General features: G+C 35.8%; 1 protein-coding gene across 1 annotated transcript; it reads left to right on the top strand.

The window, feature by feature from the left end:
- Positions 1 to 5,681: 5,681 nt before the first annotated feature.
- znf330 (zinc finger protein 330) lies at positions 5,682 to 13,267 on the top strand. Its single transcript, XM_022738377.1, has 10 exons — positions 5,682 to 5,726; positions 6,102 to 6,278; positions 6,381 to 6,400; positions 6,509 to 6,579; positions 7,705 to 7,781; positions 8,567 to 8,693; positions 8,781 to 8,885; positions 9,040 to 9,086; positions 10,425 to 10,542; positions 11,350 to 13,267. Exons 2-10 carry the CDS (start codon positions 6,159 to 6,161, stop codon positions 11,631 to 11,633), a joined length of 969 nt encoding a protein of 322 aa, XP_022594098.1. The 5' UTR covers positions 5,682 to 5,726; positions 6,102 to 6,158; the 3' UTR covers positions 11,634 to 13,267.
- The last annotated feature ends 290 nt before the right edge of the window (positions 13,268 to 13,557 follow it).

Raw genomic sequence — 13,557 nt, 5'->3', positions numbered from 1 at the left:
GGCATAAAAAGTCATAAAAACATCATAGTATATTAAGGCATAAAACGTCATCAAAATGTCATAGTATAGTATGGCATAAAAAGTTATAAAAACATCATAGTATAGTAAGGCATAAAAAGTCATATAAACGACATAGTAAAAAGTCACAGCATAGTAAGGCATAAAAAGTCATGAAAATGACAGTACAGTAAGGCATAAAAGGTCATAGTATAGTAAGGCATAAAAAATCATAAAAACAACGCAGTTTAGTAAGGCATAAAAAGTCATAAAAACAACATAATATAGTATGGCATAAAAAGTAATAAAAACAACGCAGTTTAGTAAGGCATAAAAAGTCATAAAAACGACATAATATAGTATGGCATAAAAAGTAATAAAAACGTCATAGTATAGTAAGGCATAAAACGCCATATTATAGTAAGGCTGAAAAAGAAATAATAACATCATAGAATAGTAAGGCATAAATAAATCATAAAAACGTCATAATACAGTAAGGCATAAAAAGTCATAAAAACGTCATGGTATAGTTAGGCATAAAAAGTCATAGTATAATAAGGCATAAAAAGTCATTAAAACGACATCGCATAGTAAGGCTTAAAAAGTCATGAAAATGACATAGTATAGTAAGGCATAAAAAGTCATAGTATATTAAGGCTTAAAAAATCATAAAAACGTCATAGTATAGTAAGGCATAAAAAGTCATAATATAGTAAGGCATAAAAAGTCATAAAAATGTCATTGCATAGTAAGGCATAAAAAGTCATAAAACGTCATAGTATTGTAAGGTGTAAATAGTCATAGTATAGTAAGGCATAAAAAGTAATAAAAACATAATAGTATACTAAGGCATAAAAATTCATAGTATAGTAAGGCATAAAAAGTCACAAAAAGTCATAGTATAGTAAGGCAAAAAAAGTCATAAAAAAGTCATAGTATAGTAAGGTATAAAACCTCATAGTATAGTACGGCATAAAAAGTCTTAAAAACATCATAGTATAGTAAGGCATAAAACGTCATAGAATAGTAAGGCATAAAAAGTCATAAAAACGGCATACTATAGTAAGGGATAAAAAGTTTTAAAAACGACATCGTATAGTAAGGCATAAAAAATCATAGTATAGTAAGGTATAAAAAGTCTTAAAAACGACATAGTATGGTAAGGCATAAAAAGTTATAAATACGACATAGTATACTGTGGCATAAAAATGTCAGAAAATGTCTTAGTATGATGTGTCATAAAATGTCACAGTATACTAAGATATTGTATTGGAAAACGGTGCAAGTTTAGGCAGGACATCCAAACTCCACACATTATATCGTCTTGCCCAGGAATTGAACCCTGATCCTTCTGTACTTGAGTCAACAGCTCTTAACATTGCACCATCATTCTGCCTCAAAAAAACTCTGACAGTATACTTACCTATTAAAAGTCCTAGTATAGAAGGCATTAAATTTCAAAAAACATGATAATATATTATGACATGAAAATGTGAAAAAAATGTCATAGTGTACTATAGCATAAAATCGTTCAAATATGTCATATTACAGTATGGTATAAAAATGTCAAAAAATATCATAGTATATTAAGGCATAAAAATGTCATAGTAAAGAAAGGCATAAAAATTCCAATGAATGTAACAGTATAGTATGGCATAAAAATGTCTTAAAAACAACATGGTACACTAAGGTATAAAAAGTCTTAAAAACGACATAGTATAGCAAGACATAAAAAGTCATAAAAATGTCATTGTATAATAAGGCATAAAAATCTCATAATATAGTTAGGCATAAAAAGTCGTAATAATGTCATATTAGAGTAAGTCATAAAAAGTCATAAAAATGTCATAGTATAGTAAAGCATAAAAATGTCAAAAAACATCATAGTACAGTAAGGCCTAAAAATGTTATAGTATAGTAAGGCAAAAAAAGGCAAAAAATACGACATAGAATAGTATGGCAAAAAGGTCAAAAAACTTCATATAGTAAAGTATTGAAACATCAACAAACGTCATACTATGGTAAAGCGTAAAAAGGTCAAAAAACGTCATTGTATAGTGAAACATGAAAAAATCACAAATGTTATAGTATAGTGAAGCATAAAAATGTGATAGTAAAGTAAGGTATAAAAACATCAAAAAACGTCATTGTATAATGAGACATGAAAATGTCCTTGGAAAGTGAAGCATAAAAAGTAAAAAAAACGTCATAATATAGTAAGATATTTAAACGTCATAGTCTAGTAAGCCATACAAAGTCATAAAAATGTCATATTATTGTAAAGCACAAAAATGTCAAAAAAAATGTCAGATTATAGTAAGGCCTAAAAATTTTATTGTAAATTAAGGATAAAAAAGGTCAAAAAACATCCTAGTATATTATGGCAAATACGTCAAAATACGTCATATTATAGTAAAGCATAAAAATCTCAGTAAGGTATAAAAATGTCATAGTATAACAAGGCATAAAAACCTCATAGTATAGTGAGGCATAAAAATGTAGAAAAAAATCTTACTAGATTAAGGACTTAAAATGTCATAGTATAGTAAGGCATGAAAACGTCAAAAAACGTCATAGTATAGTATTGCAAATACTTCAAAAAACGTCATATCATAGTAAAGTATAAAAATACAGAAAAATGGCATAGCATAGTAAGGCATAACACCATCAAAAAATGTAATTGTACATTAAAGTATTAAAAGGTCATAAAACATCAGAGTATAGTAAGGCATAAAAATGTCATAATATAGTAAGCCATAGAAAGTCATAACAATGTCATATTTGAGTATATCACAAAAAGTCATAAAAATATCATAGTATAGTAAAGCATAAAAACATCAAAAAAACGCCATAGTATAGTAAGGCATTAAAACGTCGAAAAACGTCATACTATAGTAAAGCACAAAAAGGTCGAAAATCGCTATTGTATATTAAAGCATGAAACAGTCAATAATGTCAGTGAAGCATGAACATGTCATAGTATAGTGAGGCAAAAAAAGGTCAAAAACATCATAGTATAGTAAGGCACAAAAATGTCATAGTCTAGTAAGGCATAAAAGTCATGAAAATGTCATACTATAGTGAGGCATAAAAATGTCAAAAAATGTCATAGTATTCCAAGGCATAAAAACGTCATAGTATAGTAAGGCATAAATGCATTGAAAAAAATCATCTCATAGTAATGACTTAAAATGTCATAGTATAGCAAGGCATGCAAATGTCAAAAAACTTTATAGTACAGTAAGGCATAAAAAGCAAAAACAACCTGTTATAGTATAGTAAGGCATAAAACATCAAAAACTTTACAGTATAGTAAGCCATAAAAATATCATTCTACAGTAAGGCATAAAAAATGTCATAAAAACCTTATAATACCGTAAGGTATACAAAATGTTATAAAAACATCACAGGGCAGTAAGGCAAAAAAAATTCATAAAAACATCATATTATAGTAAGGTTAAAAAAAAAAGTTATAGTATATTATGCCATGAAAAGTCATAGTTTAGTATGGCATAAAAAGTTAGAATATAGTAAGTCACAAAAACGTCATAGTATAGTAAAGCATAAAAAGTCATAGTATAGTAAGTCATAAAAAACACCATAGTATAGTAAGGCATAAAAACTTCACAGTGTAGCAAAGCAGAGAAAAGTCAGTTGGTGTTGCCAATTAACCTAATGTACATCTTTGGAATGATGGAGGAAGCTGTAGTACTCGGAGAGAACCTATGCAGGCGAAGGGAAAACAGGCAAACTTCACACAGCAAGGCCTTAGGCTGGGGTTCAAACCAGAACTTTGTCACTGTGAGAAGGCATAAAAAAGTCCCAGTATTCATCATGGTATTTTCATGGGATTTCTCATACTCATACTTTGATATATCCACCATTTTATGTTTACTCCTGCTAGCAACCTGACTGCTAGCTAATATGGTTAAATAACATCAGTTGACATTTTTGTGGTGATGTTAGGTACCTCTGTGACATTCTCACAAGACGCCAGCCGTCAGATAACCTGTGCCTTTTCAATCAATCAAATGCTAGCATGCCTAAATCATTTGTCTTGGAGACGTAGCCTCTTGGAGGACACACTGGAATGATCTAATATGACTTCACTCCAAACATAGTGCGAACGAGATCAGCCAAATATTGGCAGGGACAATTCTGTTCTCCAAAAATATCAGTAGGGACATGTCCCTACTGTCCACATGCAAGATGTTTGTGTCTCAAAAGCAAAGAAAAAAATTATTTTTGTATTATTGATACATTAAAAAAACAAAAAGGATTATAAATTACATAATTGAATTATTATTTAAATTCAATACAAGCAATAATAAATAGTAAATATCACTAAATTTGCCGATTAAACAATATATTTACCTTTAGAATTACATTTTAAAATGGAAGTGCAAAATAATTTTTCATGATTCCATTTATGTGTCTGCACTTCTCATATATCACAGTTAATTCTTACTGTAAGTACTGTAGGTGCTTTGCACCAGTTTTGAGAAATTGTGTACATCATTTTATGAAATTTGATAAAAACATTCATTAGGCCTCTACAGATGGATACCTGAAACCAGCAGACGTTATGATGTGAATCCAGTGACCATGCAGGTTCATTGGTCTGAGATGCTTTCAGATGCTTGTACACTTCAAGTTGGAATTTGAGACAGAACCACAGTATAAGGACTCACAATGCACGACTCAGAGACAGCGATCAAAGGCAGGGTCTTTAATTAAGGCAAGGTCAGAACATGGGTGATCAATCAGAACAGGCAGATAAATTCAAAGGGCTATGGCTAAAGTCTTAAATTCAAAAAAATAAACCGGTCAAAAACACACTTGGTAAACCACAGAGAGATTGCTGGAACATTTGATACTAAGAACAAAAATAAACTGACGCAGGACACAGGGAGCACGCAGACTAAATACACTAGTTGGGGAAGACAATGAGACACAGGCGCAACACATTAGGGGCAGGGTCGACAATCACAGGAACAGGAAACACTGTGTGTGGTCATTTTTGTATGTAGTTTCATGTTATTTTGCACAGTGGTAAGTTAATTTGCCCAGTGTCACTAATGATACGCACAACTAGGGTAAGATATGTAGTTGTTCAATAGAGACAATGGATCCACCAACTCCCCCATAAATAGTTGCAGAACTTAACCTGCACGTAAATGGTGAAATTTATTACACTGTCAAGTTCAGAAAAAACATTTATAGATTAAAATAGAAACTATTCTCAGTAGATCTCGGGCATCTCTTTACAGTGCATAGACTACTTAAGGTTAGTGAGTTTCCACAATGACTTATATTAAAAAAAAAAAAAAAGAAATTGAATAATTCATAAGCAATGACCTGTTATTTACAGAAAGAAGAGTGTTTGATTTGACAGGTTGTGAGCCCATATTGGATGAATGTCTCTGACTGTACAGGTTCTTTCTCTTTATCCTCTATTAATAACTTATTAACATTTAGAACTTTAAGGTATACTTATTAAGGTATCGTTACTTATTCATAAACAAAGTAAATTGCTTATCATCCATTAACATAAGAGTAACTCGTAGTTATGACACAGTGAAGACGCATAAGTGCAAAAGTTTGGCTGAGAGCTGCTTCAGAGCACGGGACTTAAATCTGAAATATAGGAACGATTTGCTCGGCAGTGTGTTTCAGTCGGTCAGATTTTCAGATCGGACCCACTCGCTGGCGCAGTGCTGATCCTTTCGGTAATATATCCTCCGTATGAGACTCGTAAATCTGTTATGACACTTGGGTGTAACATTAAGGAGCATTAATATAACTGCTAGAAAGCCTGAATATTATATAGAAACCGTTCTGAAGCCAGTTTAGTTTACTCACCAAGTGACTCTGCGTGTTTAGTAACTAAACAGCTAACCTTCATGTCATTAAATGTTCCTCACTTTGTCGTGAAAGTATCATTAAACAGCACATATGTTAGCGATCTACTCCACTGACTGGTCTCAGTGTTTACTTCTAAATGACAGAAACGCAAAGTAACTTGAAGTCGTCCTCGGTTAGCTGAATTGTTCACAGATTAGCTTGTTGCCTGTCCACCATCAGACTGAGTTCTGTGTCCGCAGGTAAGCTGAAGTGAAAACTGCAGTCAGCTCAGTAAACATCTGCCCGCGGAACCAGAGATGCCGAAGAAGAAAACCGGTGCACGGAAAAAGGCTGAGAGTCGTAAAGAGCGAGAGAAACAGAGCCGAGCCAACCGGGAACATGTTGATGTGGCCAAACACCCTTGCAACTCTAACATGGTAAGTAGATAACACACAATGCACAAGGCTAAAGTATTATATCCTAAGTACTACTGTAGCTTGTTTCTTAATATTTGAACTTTACTGTGATCTGTTTTGTAGGACTGTGACAAATGCCAGAGGTCAGTAACTGTAATTACTATGTAACATCTTTTCAAATACAAGAACAAGTAGACTGTCACTGGTCATCCAGTTAACAAACATGTTTTCTTTGTAATGCCACGTGGTAGAAAACAGAAGAACAGAGCTTTCTGCTACTTCTGCAACTCAGTGCAGAAGCTGCCTGTCTGCGCCCAGTGTGGTGAGTAACTGCTGTGTTAATAGATGTTTTCTCTTACTGTTATTGTGAATCCCTCTCTGATATCTGTCTCACTCAGCCCCATGTCCAATAATTCCTCCTGAAGATGTAAACTCTTACAAACAAACAGATATATTCTTTCATTTAAAAAAAGGCTCAGTCATTTATTTATTTTTTTGACAGCTGGGCACTATTTTTTTTTTAGCAAATTCAGTAGCTGATGCTCTGGTAAGTGTTTACAGTGGCACGGATCCAGTGCCTGTGTTCATCATAATGAGGGAACATGTCGGTCAGTGCAACAGTGTGGCTCGTTGATGCACTGCTAATAGTTTTTGATCGGTTCATTGTTAGTTTCGGTCTTTTCTGAGCAGCAACCTCCCGGGCTGAAAAAATTAAGCCAACATTTGTGTGCCAAAAACAGCAGTTTCTCAAATGGTCACTTGAGGCTGGCTTCAAAAGCATGTCAGTCCCCATAGACTCCCATATTAAAATGCCCAACTTTACAGCAGAAATAAATATGTTTACAGCCTGGTACAAAAAACAGTTTTGGTCTCTGTAGCTAATTTCCTCCTTCAAATATCACCAGACATCTCCTTTAAACAAGAATGGTCAAATTTGTTACAGCAGAGGTCAGGGTATCTTGATTTTTAGTCCGTAGGAACAGGTCAAATTTGAAAAATTCCGGATCCTATCACTTCCCATAATGCACCCTGACCTAGTCTGATAGACCTTCCCTATCGGGTACAGTACATGGCCATGTCTTTCAGTATCCATGCCTCCAGTTTGTAATGTCTCTCCATTATAAATTTGAAGCCTCAAGAAAGAGAAAAAGAACACATCGTACAACGTATTCACAGGCTGAGTAGTATCAACCACAATGAGTAAGATGATCCTCAAGTGTAAAATTGATGTGCACCATGTGTAGATGTTGAAGATATTCTATTTCAGTGCCTCTCAGTGGTGGCATCTTTGGCAAACACTAGTCCATACCAGTTATGTACTACATAAACTTTTACCATCACAATAATATGAAAGATGCTGTAATAAAATCAGAATTCACCACAATGGCATTAAAATAGGTTTGGACTCCTTATTAAACTATGACATTTCAAATGTTTATGTTGTTAGGAAAAACCAAGTGCATGAAGTCATCAGACTGTGTCATCAAACATCCTGGGATCCACAGCACTGGGATGGCCATGGTGGTAAGTTTGCAACATTTCTGAACTGACATATTCACATGGCAAGAACGCCTCTTTGTGCGGTGACCCAAATGCACTTCTCCGCCCTAATGGGGACATGTTGTTATTGCAACAATGTAAGACCAGGTTTGTTGATAATGTTTTTGCAAGTGTGCTTTTATTCATTAAGTATATTTTTATTGTGTCATGTCTGTGTTTCATGCAGCAAGTTCTTTAACCCAAGACAAAATTCCTTATAGGAGACAATAAAAGTGACCTTGACTACTTATCTGACAGTATCATACAGACTTGCTAGATGCAGTGTCCAGTGGAAATGCAAATACGATATAGTGAGCAAACACCACATGAATGAGATTGTGCAAGTAACATGCTAATTGTATTCGTCACTAATGCTAGCCAATGTCACAGTCGTGCAGTTTGTATAGTATTGCGGTGCTGTGTAAGTGCAATCGGGACCTAATAATTACGGCAATAGTAATGACCGTGAGTGATGTGGAAGTAACACATTGACTAAGTAGTATCAGATAGTGCCAAAGATGGTGCAGCAGAATAATGATATAAAACAAGTTCAGGATGTACAGTAAGTGATGAATGACAGGTCAATGCTCTGTGATCAGTACATGTCTTACTTCTGCATTTTGCTTCATAATTTAGCATGAATTAAAAACTTTGTGCAAAGCTTTGTGATTTACCTGCAAACCAAGGTCAATTGATTCCACAGAGGCCTTGGAAAAAATGTTTCAAACTCTCAAATTTCTGTCCTTTTCAATTCTCTTCTTTATCATAAGGGGGCAGTATGTGACTTCTGCGAAGCTTGGGTGTGCCACGGTAGGAAATGTTTGAGCACTCACGCCTGTGCATGTCCCCTGACTGATGCAGACTGCATCGAGTGTGAGCGTGGTGTCTGGGATCACGGTAAGACCTCTGACCTGATTGAAATTCACACGCTCGCATCAGTGTCACATTAAAAATCCCCTCTGGCTCTTTTAACTTTGTGAATAGGAGGAAGAATTTTTCGTTGTTCCTTCTGTCAAAACTTCTTGTGTGAGGATGATCAGTTTGAACACCAGGCAAGCTGCCAAATCCTTCAGGCAGAAACATTCAAGTGTGAGTCATTGACTTTCCCTTTCACATAATCACTCATTGCCATTTTGTGGTTAATGGGGAAGTAAAGTGTACATATTCTAGAGGATAATATCTTGAGGGTGAGAAAACTTGATTGTTGACAGTTTGTTTTACCTTTTTTCTGATTCCACTACAGGTGTTTCCTGTAATAGACTGGGACAGCACTCGTGCCTGCGCTGTAAGGTGAGGGGAACATCCACTCAGGTGGCAGTTTGTTAAGCACACCTAGCTAAACCTAATGTGTTTATTTGGCCTACCCTCATTTATATAAATGGGATGGAAAAAATAATAGAAACATCTGTCCATATAATACAATACAGTTCAACAGCAACAGAAACTGCAGCCTCCAAAAAGACCATTAAAATGAATCAGCGCCTCTATAAAACAGTTTCAACACAAATTGAACATTAACATTCATGAAGGGAGGATTTATTTCAGGACTGCTGTATTAGACTGCATTAGTTTTATCTAGGGGTTCCTAATAAACTGTCTACTGAGAGTCTAACCTTAGTTTGGAAAACACATGGGAGGAAGCTGACTGTGGAAAAAGTTTTTATTCACATGTTCATTTGCTCTTCAAGCTGCACTTAGCATTTTTATGTCATACCCATTTTATCAGCTCATCTCAATTGTTTCTAAAACAAACAAACAACAACAATACACATCTCCTAACTGAATAGGCAGAGTCAAGTAAAGTTTCCTCTTAATTTTCATTTGCTTTCAGTTTGCCCTGTAACGGGAAGTAATCCTGACGCACAGGAAACGTGTCATTGAGACTAGTGCTGCAGTCAGATAAAAATGGACTTCAGATGAGGCTGATGTTGCTGCCAGAAGAATTTTTCCTCCTTCACTGGGTTAGAGGAGTGTTTAGTTTGACATTTGCTATCTGATCTCTTAACTGTTAAAATAAGATGGTTATGTCTGGCATTTAAGTATCATGGGTTTAAGGGTTAAAGTTATCACACAGCAGCTTTATCTACAAAGGTGGTTGAAATGACAAGACAGCCTAAGATAAGATTAATAAGGAAAAGGAAAGGCTATTTTTCTGAGATAGCACATTTAATTACACATCGATTCAATATTCTTTACATTAAAATGTATAGTGCATCAAGTAAAGGAAGAAGGATACAATAAATAAAATAGTAAGTGCAAAGTAAAAGTGAAAAAAAACAGTAAGCGTCCCTGTGCTGCTGCTCAGCATTGAAGATGTCTGGGAAAGCACATGGAATAACTTTTGTTCTGCAAATATTTTGTGAAAACTGAGGGCAGGCAAGGAGCTCTGTAGATGATGGATGAGAAAAGGAACAATTAATATTTGTTTATGTATGAGTGAATGACCTAATTACAATATTATATAATTTGGAAAGAACATATAAACAAGCCTAAACAGTTATGGGAACTCATTCATATTATTTCAAACCAGAATTAAGGCCACATGAAGATGACACACTGGCTTCAGAAATTATTCAGACCCCTTCACCCCTGTTTTTTTTAAACTTCAGTTCACCTCTGTCCTCTCAGGCCTGTTACTGTGATGACCACGCCAAGAGTAAGGTCTTTAAACAAGAAAAGGGCAAAGCTCCACCATGTCCCAAGTGTGGCCATGAGACACAGGAGACCAAAGACCTCAGCATGTCCAGTGAGTATCACACAAATCTTCATCAGACTGCAGTGTTTTTTGTTCCAGTAAAGCTGCCATTTGGAGGAAGTTTCCTTTGTCTCAACTTCCCTCATGCATCTTGATTTTAAAAACGAAACAGAGAGTGAAGACAGGGACATTCTTGTGAAATGACTCTTTTTCACATAATTTACAAAAAAATTGTCATCTATTCTTGAACATTTAAACAATGTCTTACTTACTTATTTTCCTCATTTCACTTCTTGCTGTTTATTGTGATAGTGACACATTTTTCACTGGTTATAAACAAAAAGACGTTCATCTCACCAAACGACACTTAAACTATGTTTTATTTGGTCTTCAGCGACAACATTTCAGAATTGCAGTGTAATCAAAGTGATGTAATTGATTGAGCTTGAAGGTTCATTCTAGACCTTGGAAATATTAATTTGACGGTAAACAATACACAGTGAAACGTGCCAAATCACAGATCTGTTGGCAACACAGATATCCGCTGGCATTTGGCTGTTATCTGTATTTAAGAGTGAGACAGGGTTTGAGATAAAACTATCTCAGACAAAAGCCCTGTGCTATCTCAAAGAGCTTTATTGAAAATCCTATAATGAATGTGATAGCTGTAGTTACTCACAAAGGGCTTTACAATATTTACATTTTTATTATCTGATATAGTACACACAATATGAGAGTTAAAATAAAAATGGGTTCTTTATTGAACACGATTTTCTAAAATGTATATTACATGACTTTTCTATCACTATCCCAGTAAATTAATCCAGAGCTATTTTCACGTCGTTGTGTCTTCTGCAGCTCGCACGCTGAAATTTGGCCGCCAGGCTGGCGCTGATGATGACGACGATTACTATGACGGAGCATCAGGGTACGACTCCTACTGGAAGAACTTAGCATCTGGAGGCAGAGACCAACAGGATGACTACGGAGAGGATGACGACTACGAGGAAGATGAGTATGAGGAGGAGGATGAAGAGGAGGAGGAAGAGGAAGATGATGATGACGAGGAGGAGGAAGAGGGTGAAGAGGAAAAGGCTGCTGATTCCCTGGCTGGTCTTAAATTGGACGGGACTGCTGCCTGAACTAAGACAAAGACTGGAGAGCCTGTTGGTGCAGCGCACAGTCCCATAGATCCAAATGATCCTCAGTGGAGGGACATCCACGTAAAATGAAAATTCCTTGAGGATTCAAGAATTTAGCTGGTATATCGAGGGCTGTGTATTGATAACATTGTTGATACAATACCTACATTTCTGTACTGTATTCCAATACCTTACTATGAGGAATATAAATCTTTTTCAACAAACCCCACAAAAACCGCTGGGCAGAAAGTAGAAGAATAAAATGACAGGCCCAAATAATTTAAATGATTTGATTTCAAATTAGAAACTGACTCACTGATTCAATACTAAGTACTAAATGCTATGGACACATACAGTTGGTACCAAAAAGTATTGAGGTTTCGATACCCAGCTCTAGAGGCAACTTTTTTTTTTCCTTCAGTTGTTACAGCCACTGCTGCTTTAATGCAGTTGGAGGCCATGGGGCCCAAATTAGCTGTAAAAACCTTTTGACTCCTTTTTGTGGTCATTTGGTAAACACAGTTTTTTCTGAGAACATGCACCCTGAAGTTGGAGCAGCTGCTTTTTTCTGTATCATTTTTCGCCAGTTTAAGTTTCTGCTTAAAAATGTTCTTTCAATGGACCAGTGTGCAGGATTTAGGGGATCTATTGGCAGGAATGGAATATCATATTCAGAATTATGTTTTCATTAGTGAACAGTCATCTGAAACTTAGAATCATTGTGTTTTTGTTTGCTTAGAATGAGCCCTTCCTATCTACATAGGGAGCGGGTCTTATTCCATGGCGCCTGCCATGTTGCGCTGCCCACTTTTCTGCAGTAGCCCAGAGCGGACAAACCAAATACTGGCTCTAAAGAGCACCTTTTATGTTTTATGTTATTTGACGGCCACCATAGGTTCTCCTACAAGCTTGAAAAGGGAGGGGTATTCAGTTGGTTGAAATCAGCAACCTCACCACTAGATGCCATTAAATCCTGCACACATGTCGTTAATGTTTTAATCATAAATTCTAATTATTTCTGTCCAGCATGTGCTAGCTTAACGCAGAGGCCAAACTGGTATCAACCCACCATCTATTGCTCGATAAGACGGAAAAACAATCCAACAAAATGTTACAGTAAAAGTAATAGAGTGTTACTGTGATAAGTAGCACTGAATTTCAAATTGTTATCCCTTACACTTGTTACTTTAAAAAGTTAACACATTATTGTAATGTGTTACTAAGAATTGTATTTCTGCCCAACACTGCCAACATCACCATTAAATAGTTTTTGAGGACCTTATCAGAGTTCATATTGTGCTTCAGTGGTGTGTATTCCCAAACAAATGTACAGTTGTTGAAATCACCACATACCAACTTCCCCATGATGATTATGGGCTCTTCTGGGGCTGTTGGCAGCACTGTGTGGTTGGTAATTTGGCCCCCGCTTACAGTGTGAAATTAAAGGTTATGATCATGTGTAACAAGTTTTGTTATTTCTCTGCAGCTTACTGTGGTTTTACTCTGCTTCAGTACAACATAAAGGTTGCAGAAAAAACTTCACATTGTTACCGTGATCCTTGTAATCAGCTGCATTTGTTGAGACGTGCTTGTGTTAAGTATGCCATTAAACAATAAAATCCCTTTTGACTGAGCATTTTGAAATGACTGGATGGCTTTGGTTCTTATACCTTGAGGGCTTTATGTCTCTAATAAGAAAAAAAGTGTCAGTGCTGCTGCCCTGACGCATACTGGTATGTAACAAAGTGACGAATCAAAAGAGGAGTGAACTTCAGCTAAACGAGACGAGCGAAGGGCGTGTGTGATAGTCGATCTCGCGGGCGAAATCTGGACCACACTCAGGTTCGACTCATGTATTAGTAATACTGGACTCAGGCCAATGAGACAGATCAGCTTTATTGTAACAAGTGAAATGCAAAAATGT

Source organism: Seriola dumerili, unplaced genomic scaffold (genome assembly GCF_002260705.1).
Source record: "Seriola dumerili isolate Sdu_G_001 unplaced genomic scaffold, Sdu_1.0 BDQW01000035.1, whole genome shotgun sequence".
NCBI lineage: Eukaryota > Metazoa > Chordata > Actinopteri > Carangiformes > Carangidae > Seriola > Seriola dumerili.
This window is presented reverse-complemented; position numbering and strand designations above follow the sequence as displayed.

Bases quoted from the DNA above. Each gene is read 5' to 3' on its own strand.
- znf330 (XM_022738377.1), top strand. From the start codon at position 6,159: ATGCCGAAGAAGAAAACCGGTGCACGGAAAAAGGCTGAGAGTCGTAAA. The intron at 7,782-8,566 runs GTAAGTTTGCAA...CTTTATCATAAG, and splicing joins GCACTGGGATGGCCATGGTG to GGGGCAGTATGTGACTTCTG. The intron at 8,886-9,039 runs GTGAGTCATTGA...ATTCCACTACAG, and splicing joins TCAGGCAGAAACATTCAAGT to GTGTTTCCTGTAATAGACTG.